At 40.3% G+C, this 24276-nt stretch overlaps 1 protein-coding gene across 3 annotated transcripts in view; it reads left to right on the top strand.

Moving 5' to 3' along the window:
* The window catches only part of zgc:136493 (uncharacterized protein LOC692276 homolog), a 47239-nt gene that overhangs the window by 17923 nt on the left and 5040 nt on the right, over window positions 1–24276 (top strand). The window contains exons 2-4 of one of the 3 annotated variants that reach the window (XM_048606031.1): window positions 4945–4960; window positions 8311–8689; window positions 11661–11832. In XM_048606031.1, coding sequence (XP_048461988.1) covers window positions 4958–4960; window positions 8311–8689; window positions 11661–11832 — 554 coding nt within the window. In that variant the 5' untranslated portion in view covers window positions 4945–4957. Of the gene's footprint in view, window positions 1–4944; window positions 4961–5271; window positions 5311–8310; window positions 8690–11660; window positions 11833–24276 lie in introns of those variants that run through there. The other 2 variants (XM_048606037.1, XM_048606043.1) reach the window with 2 other exon arrangements.

Raw genomic sequence — 24276 nt, 5'->3', positions numbered from 1 at the left:
CTGAGGAAGGGTCTAGGCCCGAAACATCAGCCTTCCTGCTCCTCTGATGCTGCTTGGCCTGCTGTGTTCATCCAGCTCTACACCTTGTTATCTCAGATTCTCCAGCATCTGCAGTTCCTACTAACTTTGGAAATTGATGGTTCATTTTTAAGAGGGTAGAAGAGGTATGACGATAGAATGGCTTTAAGAAGTCTATTTTGTCCTTTATTTTTAATGAAGAAAGGCTGAGACAGAGGTGCCAATCAGTATGCTTCAAAGCCCATAAAGTAAACAGTTTGTGAGACCTTAGGTTTTTTTTTTCCTAAGGTTGGAACAATAGAAACAGCCTGATTGGGTGGAGTCAGGCTCCCCAGAACCAGGACTTTTACTTTTAGCTTTTTAGTAATATCAGTTGCTGGGATCTTGAAGCTGGATTTGGAACCTGCAGTGCATCTCTCCCTGCTATTCTCTCCCTCTCTCTCACACACCTACAGTTTTCTCTTGATGGTTCAGAAAAGATTTACAAGGTTGTTGCCTGGATTGGAAGGTTTGAGCTATAGGGAGATGCTGAATAGGCTGTGGCTATTTTCCCTGGAGCATTGGAGGCCGAGGGCTGATCTTATAGAAGTTTATAAAATCATGAGGGGCATGGATCGGGCAAATAGACAAGATCTTTTCTCCAGGGTAGCAGTATTCAAAACTAGAGGGCATAGGTTTAAGGTGAGGGGGAAAGAATTGAAAGGGACCTGAGGGGCAACTTTTTCATGCAGAGGGTGGTGCATGTATGGAATGAGCTGCCAGAGGAAGTTGCGGAGCTTGGTACAATTACAACATTTATAAGGCATCTGGATGAGTATATGAATAGGAAGGGTTTAGAGGGATATGGGCCAAATGCTGGCAAATGGGACTAGATTAATTTAGGAGATCTGGTCAAGTTGGACTGAAGGGTCTGTTTCCATGCTGTACTTTAAGTGCTGCTGAATAAACTCAATATTAACACTTTCAGACTCTTTACAACATCCCCCTCCAAGCTTCCCCCTACCCAATATCATCAAAATATTATACACACAAAATTTATAATCACATGCCCCCCACCTCCCCCCACCTAATTTTTGAAGACAGTCTGGAAGTATCATTGTGTCCCAGAACACGTTCTGTTCCAATCTGGAAGATTGGTAGGTCTCAGTATTGAAGATTGTTGTCTTTGATTCTGTCTATGACAGAACAAGATCCAAGCCCTTTAAAATTGAATGCCTTTTCTCTCTGTTCCTGCTGAAAACAGGCATTGCTTGACTGGAGATCATAATCATGTGAATTTCCTTCGGAGGTCAGATATCCTGTTGAAAGTGGTACTAGCTTTTTCAAAAAAAAAAGTATCTTAGTTCTTCAGAACAGGGATTTGTTTTTTTTTTGTTCTTAATAGTATCCTGGATCTCTGAGCTAGGAAATTTCTTCTTGAAAAGCTATCCTGAATTATTAGACATTGTTTGTCCCACTCAGTGATAGCTACCACGGAGTTGTATGCACTATATCCTCAATCTGTGTGAGCACATTTTTATTCTCATTGTGCCAGCAAATCTGTGTTGAAGTGTGTAGACTGTTTACTTCGACTTGTTCATAGAACACACACACGCACAGACACACTTCTGACATCTATTCAGAAAATATGTTTCTTACTGAAAATTTAACTCTAGTCAATTCTACGAGTCTATACAAATTCAGCATAGTCCAGTTTAAAGACAAATCCTGAATTACAAATGCGTAGCTTTTTTGCAATCTTACATATATTTTGTTAAATTCCATTATATATTCTTCTTTAGAATATCCTGCTTTCCTAAATTCAGAGTCTGACCAAGCTTCATATGCTTTAGTGTCATTTTTCTTCTAAATTAATAGAATTTCCAAGCTTTCCACCATATATGATTGAAAATACATTACACCTGATCTTGCTTGTAGCAGTAAACAACAATACCAAGACCATACTTTGTTGTCTTCTCAGTAAAGAAACAACCTTAAGTCCATTGATAAGATTCAGCTTCAATGGGAAGTCACATATTAATTCTTTGCACTTAGTTTCACTCATTCGATTCCAAAGCAACTGCAAAAACAAGTTTCTATATGAAAGAAAACTTTTAGTTTCCAAGCCTCACATTTAGACAGCCATTCTCCACTACCAATAGCAATATTAATCCAATCCACTGATGAACCAAAAAGCAAGAAACTGTTCCACCTGTTACCCTATAATATTTAGCTAGTCAATTAACCTTCCAACATCTGCTTAACCACTTGCTACATTAACATTTGTCTGAGGGCTCAAGTGTCCCTACTTCTGAGCTAGGAGACCAGGTTCAAGTCCTAATTGCTCTGAACAGGTTAATTATAAAATAACTGTTAACATTTAGCAGAAGACCAACAAAAATGTTCAAAATATGTGTGCAGGGTCAAAATGATGGGAAATAGATTGGAGACGGGAATTGATTGGCTAACAGGGCAGTGTGAGTCTGAAGCATAGTGACCATGGGTGTAATACTGTTTTGTATTTTGGATCACCAAACAACTGTTTTGACTTTGTTGTAGGTAGAGGGGAATAGGTGAATTATTAATGACCAATGAATCAGTGTGAATGTAAGAAATCATTGAGTGGTGAAGCTTGGATACTGAGGTTGTTCCATATTCTCGAACATGAGGATTGGAGTTCAGTCAGTAGTGTGTTTTTACTTGTGGGTCTGTGCTGTAGGAGATGGTAAAGTCTGATTGTGTAGGTGCCACTGACTGACAAATTCATACAGCAGGTAGGGTTATTGTTGATTCACGATTAACTGATTAACCTCAGTGGTGGCTGTGAAGACAGCTTGAAATGAAGGTTCCTGCACAGAACATAGTGCTAGCTTCCATGACCACTGCAGAAATGAAAACTGAACGGGTGTGGGGATATTTTAGAATTGGTTCTTTTTTCCCGAAATTACAAGATGAACTTTGATTTTGTAAGGCAGTCCATAAAGCTCCTGACAAGGTTACATTAACCTCTGAAAGGTCAAAAATGTCAATTTCAGCCTTAAATGTATTCAAAGCCCCAGCTTTCACTGCTGTCTGGAGAAGAGAATTACATTGGTCAATAACCCTCCAAGAAACAGAGTGCTTTCCTGCTGCTATAAAAATACTTTGACTGCTGTCAGTTCAGTCTTGTCCTCTTTCACTTTACCTTCACCTGCTTTTTTAGAAAATACAGATCGACGTCAGGCTGCATTGCCGAGGTGTATTGGGACACTCAACTGACAGCCACATAGTTACTTGGTTTAGTTAAAATGAGACCCGATGGCAAATTTAAAAGACGCCGGTTGGGCACAAATTAATACATTAAACAATCACTTTCCTGACTTACTTTCTGTTTTAGGCATTGGTCTAATTGCTTGACCTTGATTTATACTTAACAGAAAGTGAAAAAGCTACTGATATCACTGGCCTAGCCTGTCTATTTCCAAGTGAATGATGAAGCATCTGGAAATTAGCTGAGATATACAGAATGATCCTTTAATGTTGGTTGGAACAGGGAAGGAAATATACATGAATACCATGAGCTTCTATTCCAAGTTTGATTTCTAATGAAGGAATATCAAATTCTTGGTGCTTTACATTTTGCGATCTGATCTCTGATAAAAGTGGCTTTCACAACTGGTGAACTTGCAGTTTCCTGTAAATATGTCTGAAATTTTACAAATACAATGGTGCATTCTCCATGGCACAGCTCACAGTTAGTCAGAGGCTTAACCTTTGGTAGCTTCTCACCACACTTGTTTCATTTACATTTCATTTTAAATCTATGTCTTCATTCTTTCTTATTTTGCAAGACTGGAGTGCCCTCTCTAGTCAGGGGCACAGATAGATGTTTCAGATGTTTCTGCAGCCAACAGCATGACATCAGAATGGTGTGTTGCCTCTCTAGTGCCAGGATCAAGGATGTCTCGGAGAAGGTGCAGAATATTCTCAAAAGGGAGCGTGACCAGCAGGAGGTCGTTGTACACATTGGTACCAACAACATAGGAAGTGAAAGGGATGAGGTCTGAAGGCAGAATATATGAAACTAGGCAGGAGCTTAAAAAAGTCCTCAAGGGTTGTAATATCTGGATTACTCCTGGTGCCACGTGCTCGTGAGAATAGGAATAGGAGGATAAAGCAGATGAATGCGTAACTGAGGAACTGGAGCAGAGGGTGAGGCTTCATATTTTTAAATCATTGAAATCTCTTCTGGGATAAAAGTGACCTATATAAGAAGGATGGTTTGTACATGAAGTGGTAGAGGACCAGTATCCTGGTGGGGAGATTTGCTCGTGCTACTCAGGAGGCTTTAAACTGGTAAGGGGGTGGGACTCCAAGAGATAGTCAGCAAAAAGGTAAGTCTGAGGCTGGTTCAGTTAAGAAGAGGAGCAAGTCAAATAGTCAAGGTAGGCAGAGCAAGGCAGAGAACGAGGTAAGACTTAGAAACTAAACTGCATTTATTTCAATGCAAGAGGCCTGACAGGTAAGGCAGATTAACTTAGGGCATGGTTGGGAACATAGGACTGGGATATCACAGTTATTACAGAAATGGGCTCAGGGCTAGCAGCTTAATGTTCCAGGAAGGATAGGAAGAGAAAGGGGAGTGGTGTTTTTAGTTAGGGATAACATTACGGCTGGACATAGGGATCATATTCCTGGAAGTACGTCCAGTGAAATTATTTGGGTAGAACTGAGAAATAAGAAACAGATAATCACTTATTGAGGTGTACTATAGGCCCCCAAACAGTCAGCAGGAAATTGAGAAGCAAATTTGTAAGGAGATCTCAACTATTTGTAAGAATAATAGGATTGTAATGGTAGGGAATTTTTACTTACCAAACATAGACCGGGACAGCCATAGTGTTCAGGGCTTGGATGGCAAGGAATTTGTTAAGTGTGTGCAAGAAAATTTTCTTATTCATTATGTAGATGTGGCCGCAAGATGGTAAGGGTAATGATAAACAACGCACACAACCGGCTCCACAAATACAACAGAGAAATTACGCACCAAAAAACGTTATTCCAGGAAGCTACCAATCAAGACTGGACAACTGACATGGAACGAGCCATTAACATCAGCCGACAAACCACAAGGAAATGGCACACCTGTTCCACAATGCAAGTCACTTCCTACCACAGCTGTGGTGGACAGTGAAGAAGGTCATCTCAGAGTACAAAGGGATCTTGATCAGATGGGCCAATGGGCTGAGGAATGGCAGATGGAGTCTAATTTAGATAAATGTGAGGTGCTGCATTTTGGCAAGACCAATCAGGACAGGACTTATACACTTGATGGTAAGAACTGGGGAGTGTTGCTGAACAATGAGACCTTGGGGTGCAGGTTCATTTTTCCTTGAAACTGGAGTTACAGCTAGACTGGGTAGTGAAGAGGGCATTTGGTACACTTGCCTTTACTGGTCAATGCATTGAATATAGGAATTGGCACATCACGTGCAGTTGTACAGGATGTTAGTTAGGCCACTTTTGGAATACTGTGGTCAGTTCTGGTCTCCCTGCCACAGGAAGGATGCTATTAAATTTGAAAACGTGCAGAAAGATTTACAAGGACATTGCCAGGGTTAGAGGGTTTGATCTATAGGGAGAGGCTGAATAAGTTGAGGCTATTATGCCTGGAGGTTGAGGAGTGACGTTATAGAGGTTTTTAAAATCATGAGGGGCATGGATAGGGTGAATAGCCAAGGTCTTTTTCCCAGGGTATGTGACTCCAAAACTAGTGGGCATGGGTTTAAGGTGAGAGGGGAAAGATTTAAAAGGGGCAATTTTTTCACACAGAGAGTGGTCTGTATATGGAATGAGTGGTGAAGGCTGGTAAAATTACAACACTTAAAAGGCATCTGGATGCGTTCATGAATAGGAAGGGTTTAGAGGGATATGGGCCAAATGCTGGCAAATAGGACTGGATTACTATAGGTCAGCTGGTCAGCATGGATAAGTTGGACCAAAGGGTCTGTTTCCGTGCTATACAACTCTATGACACGAAGTGGAACTTTCTCCCTATATACTTTGTCCAATGCACACATTATTTTTAAAACATCTATCAAATCTCCTTTCATCCTTCTTCTCTCCAATGAGAACAGTCTCAATTTAAGAAACAAACAGTCCCATTTAAGGATGAATAGTGTACCACAAAGATGAACCATCCATAGAGATCCTCAGAGAATCATAGAATCCCTACAGTGTGGAAACAGGCCCTTCGGCCCAACAAGTCCACACCAAACCTCAGAGCATCCCACCCAGACCCATCCCCCTATGACCCACCTAATATCCGCCCTCTACCTCCCTGAACACTACGGGCAATTTAGCATGGCCAATCCACCTAACCTGCTCTTCTTTGGACTGTGGGAGGAAACCGGAGCACCTGGTGGAAACCCACGCAGACACAGGGAGAATGTGCAAACTCCACACAGACAGTCACCCGAGGCTGGAATTGAACCCGGGTCCCTGGCACTGTGAGGCAGCAGTGCTAACAACTGAGGCACGTTGCCACATGTTTAAGCACAATCCTTATTTCATGCTTCCCAAACTGAAATATCACATCCCTCTGAGGAGCACTTAAATAGAAAATCTTGACAGAAATCAAGGAAACAAAATAAATGCTTTGATTTTCCTCAATTTATCTCCCTTTTCAAAACCATAAACTTGGCAGCTGATTGTAGCAAAGCAGAAATTAGTGGCAACAATTTGGCACACTGTCCTTTGGCCCACAACATGTTCTCTCCCCTGGCTGATACGATTGGGATGCAATTAAAATCTAGATCACCATCAGCTCACAATGTGGCTTGTTAATTTCATACGTTATTGGCTTTACCTGTTTAACTTTAATCATCCCTGAGATTTGATGGTTCCATCATTATTGCTATTGCCAGATAGATTGTAAATCAATTAACAGCAGAGAACAGCCAGCCAAGCTAAAGAACAACAGAAATCAAACTGTTGCTGTGGTAGGAAGTGACTTGCATTGTGGAACAGGTGTGCAATTTCCTTTCATTTTTACAGATTTTCATTCTGAAAATCCAAATTTGTGCAGGACATCAATCCTCCAGCACTGTCCTGGAATTAAAAATGTAGCATCTAGACAAGTTTGCAAATAACCCTGGAGTAAAATCATTGAGTTTTTAAAAAAAATTGTTTTCATTTTTCTTTGAAGCTACACCTTGTGGTTTTGTGTAAAATGTTCTTCTTTCAACCATTTACTCTGCACAGAGTTAACAAACATAAAATGAAAGTACACCAGACAGAAGTAGAAATAAATTGAGCTAACATACTGGTGAAGTAAAAATGACAGTAAAAGTAATTTTACTTTGCACGATGAGTGAGCTAAATCCAGATGCCTGCTGAGCAGTATATCGTGGGACATTTTTTTTCATCATAAAAATGCTGACTTAGCTAACTCATTCCATGTGTCATGAATTCAGCAAATTGGTCACCAAATAACACAGGTTGGACAGAATCTCCTGCCTATTGTAAAGTTTCATAAATCAAATTCATTTCTGGGCCCCATCCCTGTCCAGGTCAGGGATATCTGACAGTTGGAATCTTCTAGAAGGCAGAAAATAAATAGGGAGTCTTCAAATTCACTATTCAGTGAAAGAAGATGGGCGGGCCCCCAAGGCAGGAGATCCTTTAGGAAGACTTGCAGCACTGGGAAATGAATGTTACACTGTTAGGGGTGGAGATGTTGAGGGAGGTAGGGGAGTGTAAGGTTGTCTCAAGATGGAGGCGCTCTGCGAACCTAATATCTTTAAAAATGGAAGTCCTGCAGCTCATGAGGCCAATGAGGCTCTGTCTTTTGAAGTTTGGTGGCATTTTCTCAGAGTAATTGACCGGAATTCTTTACAGTGGTTCAGCGGGTTGCCAGAAGGCTGCCTTTAAGCTGCATTTGGCCTTCCTACACAACAGGGTGAGGTACAGGGATGCTTGGCCCAACAGTGGTTAGATCCCAGAGTTTTCAAGAACATAACTGCAATTGGTCCTTACATTGACCTATCAAGAGTATGGCCTCTGTGACAATGATGCCACCTCTTGCAAGAGAGCTTGAGTGTGGGATTGTTCCAACCAGAAATGCAGATTTCCAATTTTGTCCTTGACTTGACTCCAAATCTGTTTCTGTGTGTCCAGGAGGTTTCCACATGTTGGTGGGTCAATCCATTTTAACTCTTTGCCTGGTGTTGCCTGCATGATATAACAGAAGTGAAGAATTGTGAGAAGAAAATCTAGCAATATAACATCCAACTAATTTACAGAATAACATCTCTTATTTCTGCTCCCCCACAGACAATGAATGATCAGGCTCATGCTTTAGTTTTTACAGTAAGTGAAACACATGGTATCCCAGCAAGGTTTGCAAAACTCATCGAGAAACATTTCAAAATCATCTGCTGTGAAGAATTCCTGAAAAATGAAAAAGAACTTGCTGATAAAATCCAGGTCATTTTAATGTGGCATCATTCTCCCACAATAAATGAAAAGCTTCTGAAATCTCTCCCATGTTTGAAGGCCATTGTAAATCATGGAGTTGGTGTGGACCATCTTGACTTATCCCTGATCCACAGTTTTGGTGTGAAGGTGGCCAACACTCCTCATGTGGTGGACAATGCTACTGCTGAAATGGGCATGGCCCTAATGTTGGCATCTGCCAGGAATATATTGAAAGGTAAGATAGGGGCTGAAAATGTCAACTATTTTGGCAAAAAAGACATCACATGATATGGAATCTATAACTTAGAGCTTTAAAACCAAGGAAGAAGTAGAGCATACTTTAATAAACATTCAAATTAACATATATATTAATCAGAGAAAATACAGGTTGAAATTACTAAATTGTGCACCACAGAAATACGCTATCATGTAGACTAACTGCACTTACTGGCTGTTCAAAAGTTTTTTCTCATCTGTTTTCAAGCACGAGTGGTCAGTGCTAGAGTTGGTGAGTTCAGGAAATTTTTTAATCTCTTTCCGAAAATATAAACTTGCTGAAATCTAACATTTAACTGTGTAAATTTCAGGAACTGGAGTTAGGCAGAGGTATGCAAATTATCCACTGTAGGACAGCTAGGTTAGTAAATTAAGGAAGCTGGTTTAAATCTTTTTAGGTAACTGGGGCTCAGCTATTTGTTCGGTTTCGGAACTATTACACACTGCATCTCAGTGCAACTTGAAATGAATGCTGGGAGTTTGGTGAATTGATGGAGTTAGTGGAAGGAGGTGCACCTTTGGCTTTCGCATATTCACCCTGTAGAAATTCCTCATTTTTACTCATCCCTGATATATCCAATTTATAGGTAAATGAGAAAGAACTGATTTGTGTGTAAAGATGATTAATCCTACTTCTACTCTCTTGTCTCTAGTTTATAGCAAATAATGCTTAACGTCTATAAGATAAGGAGTCAGACTTCAGATGGAGTACTGTCTACAGTTCCCAGCATCTCACTTCAGGAAGGATGTTAAATAAATTGGAAAGTGTGCAGAAGAGTTTTACAAGGATGTTTGCAGGGACAGGAAACTTCAGTTATGAAGACAGACTGGAGAAGTTGGAAATGTTTTCCTGGGAAAAGAGAAGACTTAGACAAGATTTGATAAAAGTTTTCAAAATCACGAATGTCGATTGGGAGAAATTTCATATTCCTAAAAGGATCAAAATGAGATGTCACAGATATAATATAATTTACAAAAGAACCAAATGTGATGTGAGGAAAAAGCTTTTTAATACAGTAAACAGAGGGTCAGGAGTGCACTGCCTGGAAGTGTGGTCAGTTTCAATTGAGGCATTGAAGCAAGGTTTAGATGATTACTTACATAGAAACAATAAATGAGGTTACAGGAAAAGACAAAGAGAATGGCACTAAGTCCTAATACTCGATCAGTGAGCTGGTCCAGATCCAACCAGCCAAAAGGCCTTCTCCTGTCTGCGTAACAATTCTGTGATTCTCTAATTCGTACAAAAGGCAGAATTTAATGCCATTCCAGGTTGCAACATCTGAAGCAAACAGTGTTGTTTGACTGGTTGGGCGGGTGCAGGGTGGCAACCCAGCTATCTCCCTGTTTCCTCGCAACCCCACTGAAGTCTGCGCTGTAAGGTTTGAGGACAGCTTTCCTGCTTAGAGCCCAGTTAAGTGAGCAGCTTATGCCTCATATAAGGGTCTCATCCAGCCTCTGCTCCAATTGCAGGAAAAGACTTGTGGCCCAAACTGCAGCCTGGCAGCTTTGACCCTGCAGGTTGCTGGAGGTGAAAGGAAAGATGCTTCTTTTACTGGTCCCTGGTGCCAACTGGAGGCCCTTCCACCTAAGACAGTTTTCCCTCCTCACATCCACCTTTCCCCTGGACCTTATTAGTCAAGACCCCACCTCTATACACACTCACCAGGGCCTGCCTGAAATGCCTGGAAGTCAGTATCCGTCACTGAACATTTTCTCCTTGGCCTGGCTGCAGTACTGGCAATGCCCACCACAATGGACGACACCCGCAGCACTGTTGAGCTCCTGGCCTTCACTGGTTGACCAGTCTGAGACGTCTTCTTGGAAAGAGGCAGTGTATCAGGTGTAATAATCAAAGATTTACAGGCTGTAAAAGCAGGGCAGGTTAGTCATGCCCAATCTCACTCTCAGCATTTACATTGCAAAGAGCTTGCCCTCAGTGAATAATCCAGCCCATAATTGTGACAAAAAATGTTGAAAATCTGCATTCATTGTTATAATTTATCATCTGCTGCTTTCAGCATTTCTTACAGGCTTTGTTGATAAATTGTGAATTCCTACATGGCATAGATTTTGTTATAGGTAATGCTTTTAAAAAGATATTGTAGAATTACAGTAAGTTACAAATCACACGCATGACAGGAGAAGAAATGTACCTTGTAAAAATATGTAAACATGAAAACATTGGGTCACTTATCTGATTAAAATTATTCACTTCTTAAAGTTCCTGTCTTCATAAAGATAATATATCAAAACTGAATTCAATAGAATTGACCTGAATTTAAACAGGCAATTCACTCTGATTGGACATCTTACCATTTGGGGACACTACATTTGACAAAACCAGTTGTTTGTCTTCTGGATGTGGTATTTTACCCAAGCAGTAGGTATTTATAATGCAGAGATTATACAAGGAAAGCCTTTGCATAGGCCCCTAAAAGTTATTGAAAATTGCTGTTTAGTTTAGCATATGAGCTCCTGCAAATTATAAATTCGTAATATCAGACTGTTGCACACATGTCTTCCTTGGTGTTCATCTAATGCCAACTTATGTTTGGAGGATGCAGTTTGTTGGTGCAACAGTGCTGAAGATTTGCATTTGCCTTCTTAATTTAGTTGCTACAGGTATAAAAGTTAATTAAGTCCAAAGAGCACTGTGGTGGTATCGCAACAGACTGTTGGCCAATTCGTTGTCAGACTAGGAGGGATGTTTGTCCAATATTGGCTTGCAATTTTCACCTTCTTCCAGCTTCTGAAAAAATTTCTGCTGGAACGTCATCATCCTAAAATGTTTACTCTGTTTCTCTCTCCACAGATGTGTGACCTGCTGAATATTTCTATCAGTATCTGTTTTCATTTATGAAAAATATTTATTTGTTAGCTATTCAATACACCAATTGCTCCTAACTACCTTAATTTTAAAATTTTAGGTCAGCAGATTTCAACTTCTCCAGACACTAAAATTTATCCTTTGAATTTATATGGAGTCGAGGTGACTGGAGCTACTCTTGGGATCATTGGAATGGGACGGATTGGATACAAAGTTGCTCAAAGAGCCAAAGGATTTGATATGAAAATTCTATATCACAACAGGAACAGGAGGTAGGATTTGTGGGAGGTTCCAACTAAAGATCATTTTATAACAGTGCATTGATATTATCTGTTAATAGTATATTGAGGTGCATGTTGTCATACTAGCACATTAATCCCCAGACACAGCTTTTTACGTGCTCCCTGGATGGCCAGGACAGGATTGAACAGGGAATGAGGATCTCAAAAATCAAGATCCTATGTTACAACTGCCCTGCCATATTTATAATGATGATTGAAACCATAGATAAAGTTCCCCCACAAGAATAGATGAGACTGATTAGGAATTCAAAAAGTGCAGCCTGATTCTGTCCCCAAGCCCCTCAAGAAATCCATGGCTCCACCCAGGTTATTGGGTCATCTACCCAGGTTATTGAGACAGTGGCCACGATGGAAATATAAATGGCAGCAAAGGTACATAAGTTGGCATTCGATGAACACCAAGGAAGACATGTATGCAACAATCTGATATTACGAATTTATAATTTGCAGGAGCTCATATGCTAAACTAAACAGCAATTTTCAATAACTTTTAGGAGCCTATGCAAAGGCTTTCCTTGTATAATCTCTGCATTATAAATACCTACTGCTTGGGTAAAATACCACATCCAGAAGACAAACAATTGGTTTTGTCAAATGTAGTGTCCCCAAATGGTAAGATGTCCAATCAGAGTGAATTGCCTGTTTAAATTCAGGTCAATTCTATTGAATTCAGTTTTGATATATTATCTTTATGAAGACAGGAACTTTAAGAAGTGAATAATTTTAATCAGATAAGTGACCCAATGTTTTCATGTTTACATATTTTTACAAGGTACATTTCTTCTCCTGTCATGCATGTGATTTGTAACTTACCGTTGGGGTTTGAAGAAACTGGGTTTCATCTTCTTAATGTTTATGTCCCAGATATAGCTCAGTATTAGCACACTCGCCTCTGAGTCAGAACATTCTGGGTTCAGGTCCCACTTAAGAAAGTGTCGGTTGCTACACCAATATAGAACTCAGGCAGTGCTGCATTATCAGAGATGCCATGTTGTACATGGGATGTTAAACCAAGGCTGCATATCAGGTGGGGGTTTAAATATCCTTTGGTACTTTTTCGAAGAAGAGTTAAGAACTTCTTCACAGTGCCCTAGTTAACGTTCACCCTCAAGCAATGTAGAAAAATAAATTAACTGCTTCTTAACACATTTGTTTGTGATTCTTGCTATGCACACGTTGGTAGCCATGGTTCCTATGTTACAATTGTGATCACACTTCAAAAACAGCTTGATTGTCTGTAGAGTACTTGGGTTGTCCTGAAGTTGCAGCAGTAATAATGTAAAGACACACTCTTTCTTTCTAACTGGTGAAGATCATGGATTGTGCAAGATGGGATGTTTTATAAGCAGTCTAACAATACAGAAGCAGTGAGGGTAATAGAGTTTTAAAGTTGGGTACCATCATTCACATGGAAGCTAGTTCTAAGCCTTCGAATGGTAGTAAAGAATTAGTAAAGGACAGTATGTACATGAGGAGACCGAGCAGCAAGAATAGAAGCCGGAAGCAGGCCCATCCCATATACCAACATGTGGTACATCAATGAAACTTTAAAAATTGTCATATAGCTTTTTTTAAAGTAATTTTATGTTATTTAAAGTTGGGCTATTCATGGATGGTAGAATGGATACTTTTATTGAAAATGTTTATTTTGGCGAAAAACTCATTTTCAGCTGTATTAATTATTTCAGACAAAGTGAGACAGAAAACAGGAAACTACAAACCAGTCAGATTAACATCTGTCACAGGGAAAATGATAAAAGCTATTACAAAAAACGTTATAGCAGAGTATTTGGATAAGTTCAAGAATAATCTGGCAGAGGCAATATGATTTTGTGACAGGGAAATCATGTTTGACCAACTTCTTGGATTTCTTTGAACAGTTAACACATGATTAGATAAAAGGGAGCCAACAGATGTATAGTACTTAAGATTTCCAGAAGGTATATGATAAGGAGTCACTTTTTTTCCTATTCATTTGTGGCATGTGTGCGTCGCTGGCTAGCCAGCATTTCTTGCCCATCCCTAGTTGCCCTTGAGAAGATGGTGGTGAGCTGCCTTCTTGAACCACTGCAGTCTTCCTGCTGTGGGTTGACCTGGTCTCATAGATAGAAGATTGGTTGGCTAACAGGAAGCAGACAGTACGTGTAAATAGGAAAGATGAAACCTTAGGAATTGACGCTGGGACCTCAACTGTTTACAATTTATGTAAATGACTTGGGTTAAGGGACCAGAAGTACGGTTGCCAAATTTGCTGATGACACAATCATAGGTAGGAGAGTAAGTTGTGAAGATGCCATGAGGAGGCGACAGGAAGCTATATACAGGTTGTGAGTCCCTGGAAGTGTCTCCCTGAAAAGATGGTGGAAATAGAGTCGAAGAGCTCTACAGCACAGAATAAAGTCCCCATAGCCCATAAAGTCTGTTCCAGTCAAAAACAACGACGTAACTATTCTAATCCCATTTTCCAGCACTTGGCCTACAGCACTATATGCTTTGGCATCACATGCACATCAAATGTTTGAGGGTTTCTGCCTCTACCACCCTTACAGGCAGTGAGTTTCAGATTCCCAACACTGATATTTCCTTCACATCCGCTCTAAACCTCCTGAAGCTGACCTTATATCTATACCCTTGGTTATTGATTCCTCTACCAAGGAGAGACATTCCTTCCTGTATAACCTGTTTATGCCCCTCATAATTTTATACATCTCAATCATGTCCCTCTGCTCCAAGAATACAATCCCACTCTATCTAATCTCTCTTCATAACTAAAACTCTCGAGCCCATGCAACATCCTGCTCAATCTCCTTTGCATCCTGTCCAGTGCAATCCAGTGGATTCCAGAACTGCACACAAATACTGCTGTAGCCGAAGCAACGTTTTGAATAGTTCCAGCATAACCTCTCTGTGCCTCAGCTAAAAAAGCCAAGTGTCCCGTATGCCTTCTTAGCCACTTTATCATCCCAACGCTTGACTCCAAGGGATTGGTGGACATGCACACCAAGGTCCCTATGATCCTTGGTACTGTTCATCATGTATTCACTTGCTTTGTTTATCCGGCCCAAGTGCATCACCTCACACTTATACTCATTGAATTCTATTTGCCATCTGACTTGCCCATCTATATCCTCTTGTAATGTAAGGCTAACCTCCTCACTTTTTCTGACCCCACCAATTTTCATATCTGAACTTACTGACTGACTCCCTATATTCAAGTCTAAATCATTTATATATACCACAAACACCAAGCGTCCCAAAACAAATTCCTGTGGAACCCCACTGGACACAGTCTTTCAGTCATAATGATACCCCTCACCCATCACCCTCTGCTTCCTGCTACTCAGCCAATTCTGGATCAATCAGCCATATTTCCTTGATTCCAACAGGCTGTTATCTTCGCTCTTAGTCTCCCATGTAGGACCTTATCAAAAGTCAAGCTGAAGCCAAAGTAGACTACACCAAATTTATTGCACTCTTCTGTATGCCTGGTCACTTCTTTAAAAATTTAAAATCAAGTTGATCAGACATAACCTCCCCTTAACAAAACCATGCTGACTGTTCTTGATTAATCCCTGCCTCTCCGAGTGCAAATTAATTCTGTTTCTCAGAATTGCTTCCAGTAGTTACCCCACCATTGAGTTTGTCCTGAGCCTATGATCTAATTGTCCTGGCCTATAGCTTTCTAGTTTATTCTTTGCCCTTTCTTGAATAACTGTACACACTGGTGTTCTCCAATCCTCTGGCACCTCTCGTAAGTCCTTGAATTTTTTTTCAAGTAGAAGTAGATACAACCTCATTAAGATAGGGTGAGAAGTTATCTCCTGTAGATGGAAATGTGAATTTGAGGTTACTATTAGTTTAAGTATGATCTAATTGGCAGAGCAGGAATAAGGGGCTGAATGGCCTACTACTTCTAACTTGTGTGTTTGTATATTAATAAATATGGTATTATAAATTTGAGATTATAATTCTTAAATACATCAAAGAATGTTCTTCATGGAAGAAAATTATGGCTGTTCTGAAACACTGTCCAATTGCACTCAACAATGTAAAATTTTATGTTTTTGATTACGAAAATGACCTTGACCTAGAAATTGAACCATAAAATCAATTCAGAAAACTAGTGCAGATTGACGATTCCTGTGAAAGTGGAACTTTATGCATAACTAGTCAATTATCATAGTAACTACAATACCTTAACTATTGTATTGTTGTACTCACTATGGTGCTAATTTAACTTTATTTCAATTTAATGTTTGATTCTGCTTTGTTAAGTTAGTTTTGTGTTAGACAATATTTAAACCTTTGGTATTTGTAAGGAAATGATCATCAAAGAATTGTGACATAAACTCAGATTCGTGTCAAGTTTGTATTTATCATTCAAGGCACTTTTCACAATATCTAATTTATAATAATTCGCTAATGAGATTTTGCTAATGAGTATTTGCAGATCACAATGAAATAAGAGGACAATGACTTATTTAGATATTTTTGAGCTACTGGGCCAAAGGAGATCACTGGGGACAAGAATAAAATAACTACTGTGTAAATTAAAAGAATTTGCACATATAAATTACCTTGCCACATCTTAAGGCCATCTCAAGTGACTTCTAATGACTGCAGTATAACTAGAAAATGTCAGTTTTTTTAAGTAAAGAAAGTGAGTCATCTTAATTGCAAATAAGAGAGTCTTGACACGACACAACTAATGTTCAAAAGATGTTGGGGATCACAGAGTTCAGTGAGTGGGAGGAACAGAAGGTAATCAGTATTAGTCGGGAAATGGTTTGGCCAAATTGATGGGATTAAAGGTTGATAAAGCCTCAAGCACAATAATCTACGTCGAGAGTACTAATAGAAGTAGCCCTTGAAGTAGTGGATGCAAAGGTGATCATCTTTCAAGATTTTACAGACTCTGGAATGTTTCCTATGGATTGGAGGCTGGCTAATGTAAGCCCACTATTTAATAAAGGAGATAGCGAGAAAACATACAGAACGGTTGGTTTGACATTGGTAATGGGGAAATATAAGTGTCCATTGTAAAAGATTTAACAGCAGAGCACTTGAAAAACAGTGACAGGATCAGTCAGCATGGATTTACAAAAAGGAAATCATGTTTGACAAATCTACTGGAATTTTTCAAGAATGCAACCACCAGTGTTCATTAGAGAGAGCCAGTGCATGTAGTTCACTTTGATTTCCAGAAGTGTTTCAGTAAGGTCCCACTCAAGAGATTAGCTTGTTAAATTGAAGTGCATGGATTGGGGATAGTGTATTGACACGGATAGAGAGCTGGTTGACGGACATGAAACAAAGAGTCGGAAGAACACGTCTTTTTCCGTGTGACTAGTGGAGTACCACAGAGATCAATGTTTGGACCCCAGCTACTCACAATATATATTAATGATTTAGATGAGGGAATTAAACATAATATCTTCAAGTTTGCAGATGATTCAAAACTGGATGGCATGGTAGCTTTTGAGGAGCATGCAGAAAAACTTCAGTGTGGTTTGGACAAGTTGAGTGAGTGGGCAAATGCGTGGTAGATGAAGTGTAATGTGGATAAATGTAAGGTTATCCACTTCAGTAGCAAAAACAAGAAAGCAGATTATTATCTGAATGATGATAGATTGGGAAAGGGGGAGCTGTAATGAGACCTGGATGTCCTTTTACACCAGTCACTGAAAGTAAGCAAGCAGGTTCAGCAGGCAGTGAAGAAGGCAAATGGTACGTTTGCCTTCGTAGCAAAAGGATTCGAGCACAGGAGCAGAGATGTCTTGATCTTGGTGAGTTCACACCTGGAGTATTGTGTACAGTTTTTTGTCACCTTAACTGAGGAAAGATGTTCTAGCTATGGAGGGAGTGCAATGAAGATTTACCAGACTGATTCCTAGGGTGGCAGAACGGATATATGAAGAGAAACTGAATCTGCTTGATTATTCACTGAAATTTGGAAGAATGAGGAGGAGGGGAGGGATCTTATAGAAACTGATAAAATTCGAATAGGACTGAACAGGGTCAACACAGGAAGAATGTTCCTAGCGATTGAGGAGTCCAGAATCAGGGTTACACTTTTAGGATGTGATGTAGGCCATTTAGGACTGAGATGAGGAGATATTTTTTCACCCAGACAGCCTGTGTAATTCTCTGCCACAGAAAGCAGTTGATGCCACAACATTGAATGTTCTCAAGAAGGAATTAGATATAAAAACCAAAAGAACTGCGGAAGCTGTAAATCAGGAACAAAAACAAAATTGCTGGAAAAGCTCAACAGGTCTGGCAGCATCTGTGAAGGAGAAAACAGAGTTAACATTTTGGCTACGGTGACCCTTCCTCAGAACCTCAGGAATTAGATATAGTTCTTCGGACTAAAGGAATGTTCTTTGGGCTAAAGGAATCAACAGGTATGGGAGAAAGTAGGAACAAGGTACTGAGTTGGAGGATCTGTCATGATCATATTGAATGGTGGACCAGGCTTCAATGGCCAAATAGCCTACTCCTGCTCCTATTTCCGATGTTTTTAAGTCCCAGGTATGTGTCATGACATGTATGAACAAGTGATTTAAAAAAAAAAATGAGCCCTCATATCTTTCCCTTTTGTCAATGTAATTCTTTAATTTAAATAGATGATGAAATGGTGGTTTTAATTTAAAAAAGCTGTGTTCTTAGCTCATCACTGTGTGATTGGTTGTACGTAAAGAAGGGATAACACAGTGTGGAGCTGGAGGAACACAGCAGGCCAGGCAGCATCAGAGGAGCAGGAAAGTTGACTTTTTGGGTCGGGACCCTTCTTCTGTCAACTTTCCTGCTCTTCTGATGCTGCCTGGCCTCATGTGATCCTCCTGCTCGACACTGTGTTATCTCTGACTCTCGCATCTGAAGTTCTTACTATCGCTGTGCGTAAATAAGGTTGTGTTTTACAGTTCTTGTGCTGCAGTGATAGTGTCCATACCTTTGAGCTGGAAGGACTGAGCTTAAGACTAATTTGCATAAGATGTGCCATAACACATTTGAACAGACTGATTAGTGTCATAGTCATACAGCACAGAAACAGGCCCTTTAGGCCCAACTTGTGCACGCTGACTGAACTAGTCCTAGTTGCCTGCATTTGGCCATATCCCTCTACACCCTTCCTATCCACGTACCTGTCCAAATGTCTTTTAAATGTTGTAATTGTACCCACCCCTACCACTTCCTCTGCCAGCTCCACCCTCCGTGTGAAGAATTTGCCCTCAGATGCCTTTTAAATCTTTCCTCTCTAACCTTAAACCTGTGCCCACTAGTTTTGGGCACCTCTTCCCTGAGGAAAAGACCTTATCTAAATCCCTCATGATTTTATATATCTCCATAAGGTCACCCCTCACCCTCCTATGTTCCAGTGGAAAAATGTCCCAGCTTATGTAGGTTGTCCTTATAACACAAACCTTCCAGTCTCGGTAACATCCTTGTAAATTTTCTTTTGCACCCTTTTTGGTTTAATAACATCCTTCCAGTAGCAGGGTAACCATAATTGTACACAATACTCTAAATGTGGCTTTAGCAGTGTCTTCTACAGCTGTAACATGATGTCCCAACACCTGTACTCAATACTCTGACCCATGAAGAAAAGTGTGTCAAGTGTGTCAGATGCCTTCTTTACCATGCTGTGGACTTGTGACACACTTTCACGGAATTATATATCTGAACAGCTCACATTTATATGAAAAATATAAAGAATTGAGTTTTTGGGAGGGTCTACTCCTGTTCCTCTTTTCTACGCTGCTACAGATCAGACTCCATTGGCAACAAATAAACTAAATGACCAAATAATTTGGGATTTTACAGTTGCTGGTTGAGGTAAGAACATTGCCAGGGCAGTTTGCTAATAATGCAGTAGGATCTTTGCATCCACTTGAGCAAATAAATTTACATTTACATATCAACATAAAAAACAGTACCTGCTGCACAAAGTAGGGCTGGAATGTACAACCTTCTGAATCAGAGGTGAGCTTGTTATTAATGAAGCCAAGCTTAAGTGGAACAGTGGTACAGCAAGTTAAGCAATGATTTTTAACAGATAAACATGAAATGTCAGCATAAAACTTAATCAGAGTGGAAACCAAAAGTTGCAATCCCAGAGAGATAGAACACAAATGCTTAAAAATTGTTCACTTCCAATTTTAGTATTCAATATTAAATCAGGGGTAATCCCTTAGCTGTACAAGGAATACGAACTGACAACACCCTTTTAAAACAATAATTCAATTTTAATTTTGGAACATTGGTGCTTCCTTTTCTTCTCAGTACACTATTATTCACATAATATAAACATGAATGTGTTTGTTTATTGCTTTGCGACAGTTCCTGGTACACGTTCCCTGGTAATAGGTTCTCAGTCTAGCCCAGGGCTTGTGCAAACCTAAAGGTTGGAGTCCAGAGCGAAGTTTCTAAGATTGATTGTGCGATCACTGTCGCACATCGGTAAAAACCTCAATTAGAACTGGGTCACCATTTGACCAGATGTTTATTTTGAGTGATTCTGATTTGGATGTTGCTAAGCAACTCAATTGTTCCAAACCAGATGTAGGTGGACTTTCCAGGGTGTGAACTCCTGGACACCAGCCAATGAGTTCTCTTATTCAATTTAGGTTTAGTGAGACTTGTTTGCTGTCTCAAGTCCATGTACTGGCAGCAACTACAATGGCTTGCCAGCCCAGATCCTGAAGAAAATTTTAACCATTGTGGCCAAGGCCACAATTGTTTTGGGGTTTTGTTGTAAACTGACCTAGTCTCCCTCTGTTCAGGATATGTCGTGAGTGAGGCTATGCAATTGCCTTCACTCAAGTGGTGTTCCCCAAGCTCAGTTGGACTAACGAGGGTGTTCACTTCCTTTGGAATACTTGCAACTCATATGCTCCACTTGCCATATTTTCCAATGATAAAGCTAGTTGCGGTGCCTGTTTGAAGTCCAGTTGGGCTTCATCTAGTCAGCAGTTTAAATGGTACATCAGTAATCCCACATATCAAACGGTCTCCCAGCATCTCATTAAGTAATAAACCAAAATCACATGCCTCTGTCATTCTTCAGAACCTAGTCAAAATTCCTGATACGGTTTCGCCAGTTCTCATATTGCTGAGTAAAACCAATAGCATCTCAGAATTATTGGACGTTTGGAGCCAGAATATTCCTTAACTAAATCCATCAACCCCTGAAAGGTTTTAGTATCTGGTCTCTCAGGGTTGGTCACCTCCTAATAACTAAAAATGCTGCAGGTCCACAAGCTGTCAGGAGAATTACTTGTTGGCTTTCATCTGCCCAATGTCATTTGCCTGAAAAAAATAACACATTCTTTCCACATACTGGGCCTAGTCTTTGATGGCAGGATTGAACAAGTCAAGTTTCCTAAATGATGCCAGAAATGCTTACCCCAACTCAAAGACCATTGCAAGTGAATTTCTTCAGGAGCATGCTTTTCTTTCATTGCCACTGAAATAACTCCAATGAGGCCTGTTACGAATGCACTGTGCAACACATTGGCTCAGTCGTTAGCACTGCTGCCTCACAGTGCCAGTGGCCTGGGTTCAATTCCCGGGTGTCTGTGTGAAGTTTCCATGTTCTTCCCATGTCTGTGTGGGTTTCTCTGAGTGCTCTGATTTTCTCCCACAGTTCAAAGAGGTGCTGGTTAGGTGGATTGGCCATGCCAAATTGCCCATAGTGTCCAGCGATGTCGAGGCTATGTGGATTAGCCATGGGAAATGGAGGGTTACAGGGATAGGGGAGGGGGATGGGATGCCATTCGGAGGGTCTATTTGGACTCAATGAATGGCCAAATGGCCTACTTCCACACTGCAGGGATTCTACGATTTATTTACACATGACTGATCCAGCTTGCTCAGAACCAGCTCTGTGAACAGGATGCCTGACACTCCTGTTCTTATCTGTCAGCCAGGCTCCCTGATTGGACCAGATTAACAGCCCCAGTCAGGAAACTCATTGTATGAGGTCCACCTGGCTGACCTAATTACAATTACTACAGTGCACACAAAATTGCAGCACCTCACGGTGTAATGTTTTGTTTCATGTTGCTTCAGGTACATTTGCTAATTATTCTTTAAATCTGTGGCCTTTTTGTTACTGTCCTTTCTGCTGCTGAAAGCAGTTTCTCCTTATTTATCAAAACCTTCCATATTTTGAGTACATCTACCAATCTCAGTTTAACCTTCTCTACACTAAGTAGAATAATCTCAGTTAGTTTCTCCTGTTTCTCCATGAAAATGAAGTTCTCATCCCTGATAGCATTCTGGTAAATCCTTTCTGCATCTTGTCTCAGACTTAAACTGTAGTGCTCAAAATTTCCGAGTGGAAGCCCAAAGTTATCATAAACACTTCACACAGTATCCTTGTTTCTGTACTCTATGCTTCTATTGATAAAACAGAGAATCCCAAAAGCTTTTTAAATGGCCTTTTCAACTTTTCCTGCTCCTGAGGTGCAGGGTCGGAAATAATAGACCACTGACTCCGCTCCTGGAGCCGTGGGCCTCAGTTATTTCAATTTGTCAGTTCCTACTTCAAGGAGTGTTAACGGGCTGGAGATAAGACTTCCAGCGCTCAGTCAGGAGGAGGTCTCACTCGACAAGCTGTCAGCTAACTGAGTGACTGGCAGCTCTGTAGTCCCAGCATTAGTGGCCAACACCAGGACTATAAGCAGACCCAGATTCCAGATCCTGGATTTCAGGATTAGGTAAGTGCAGGTGCTGTCATAACAGGAGGGAACATGAGGCCTGGACAAGTGATAAGAAAGGGATGGGGATCTTAATGGAGAGGAAATATCCATCTGAATATAGACTTTGAGGGGGACATCTGATCTGGAAAGGAGATCATGGAGGGAAGTGCCCTTCTTCCTGTCTGAGGTCTAACTGGGTGACTTGCCAGATTTCCATGCTTGGCCCTGAACTCCTGCAAGCTGGACAGGGAACAGCCCTTAAACAGTCATGGCAAGGATGAGTGGGAGAGCCAGGCCTTTCCCATCCCACTGTGATATTGTTGGCAGGTTGGAGAAGTGGATGGATGGTTGGAGAGCTTTGGGACATTTTACACCCTCCCCCTACACCTGCAAACCCACTGGTGGGGGCTTACAAAATTCTGCACCTAAATTCTTCTTTGGTCTATTAATGAATGTCTTTTATATTTGTATTCTTGATCTGAACTCACCCATAAGTGAGTACCATTTCTCCACATCCACCATATCAACCCACTACGTAGTTTATAAATGACCTTTTTGTTGATGTAATCCTATTCATCTCCTTTCACCAGAAAACCTTTACCCCTGATCATTGTGTTATCGGCATTTAAGCCACTGGAATTCTCTATAATGTAGAATTTTGATATTCGTCTCAAGCAAATCATTGCTTCACCAACCTGAGAAGCTATTCAGATGTTATTCCAAACCCCAGTGATTTCCCAGGTCACCTTGATATGGCTTGGTGAGCTCCTGGTAGAGGCATTGATTTTCCTTCTTGTTCATCGTCATTGTAATTCTTAATTTTCCCAACACAACAGTAATAAACTCAATTGTCCCATTATGATGTCCAATAAACCAGAGAAAACCTGAGGAAAGAAGCACAAAAGAGTTTTTTGAACAATAACAAAGAAAATTGACGTCAGTACATGCATTGAAATGATGAAAATTGGAATGTTTTGTTGACATAATTTAATGTTGGCCCATCCATGATATACAACATCAGGGATCAAAAAGAACATTGCTGAGGTTTTTCTCTTGTCTGAATCAAATAAAGCTGTTAAAGAAAGCTGTAGTCAACATGTACCTACATACGAGGAGCTAGTCATGCTTTATATGAATGGTTTTCTCCAAAAAGTTCAGAGAACCCCTTTCTCTGGCAGTATGCTCATTGAAAAGGTAAAATTAATGGGGAAAAGAAAGTGACTAATGCACATATATTTTCTGTTTTATGATTTCATGTTTTAATTTTGTAATGACATTACGTTATCCTGTGCACAAAAAACTGACCATGAAGCTGCAGAAGAATACTGATAATTTTTTTTACTAACTAATCTTTGAACAAATCTATCCCTGGCCAAATTTATAACGCAGGCAAAATTGGCTCACATTGGCTCTGTTTACCAAATTGTAAGCTGGCAGATGCGAGTGAGTGAATCTGGTTCTATGGGCTTCAAAACAGAACAAACATAGATTGATAGTACTTATGGGTGATTGAAAAATTTAAGCACCCAAGTTCATTTAAGTGTATTGTAGTTCACAGTGAGCAGAATAATTCATGAATGGGCAAGGACATTTTTCAAGAGTGGTTTGATCGTGTTTTGCACTGTTGGTAAAAGAAGAATTTCGAAAAATACAATAGTGAAGCCAGTGAAGCTTTAAGGCAGCACGGTGGCTCAGTGGTTAGCACTGTTGC

This window comes from Rhincodon typus, chromosome 2 (genome assembly GCF_021869965.1).
Source record: "Rhincodon typus isolate 14 chromosome 2, sRhiTyp1.1, whole genome shotgun sequence".
Lineage (NCBI taxonomy): Eukaryota > Metazoa > Chordata > Chondrichthyes > Orectolobiformes > Rhincodontidae > Rhincodon > Rhincodon typus.
The sequence above is the reverse complement of the archived record's forward strand: the minus strand, read 5'-3'. Positions and strand labels throughout refer to the sequence as shown.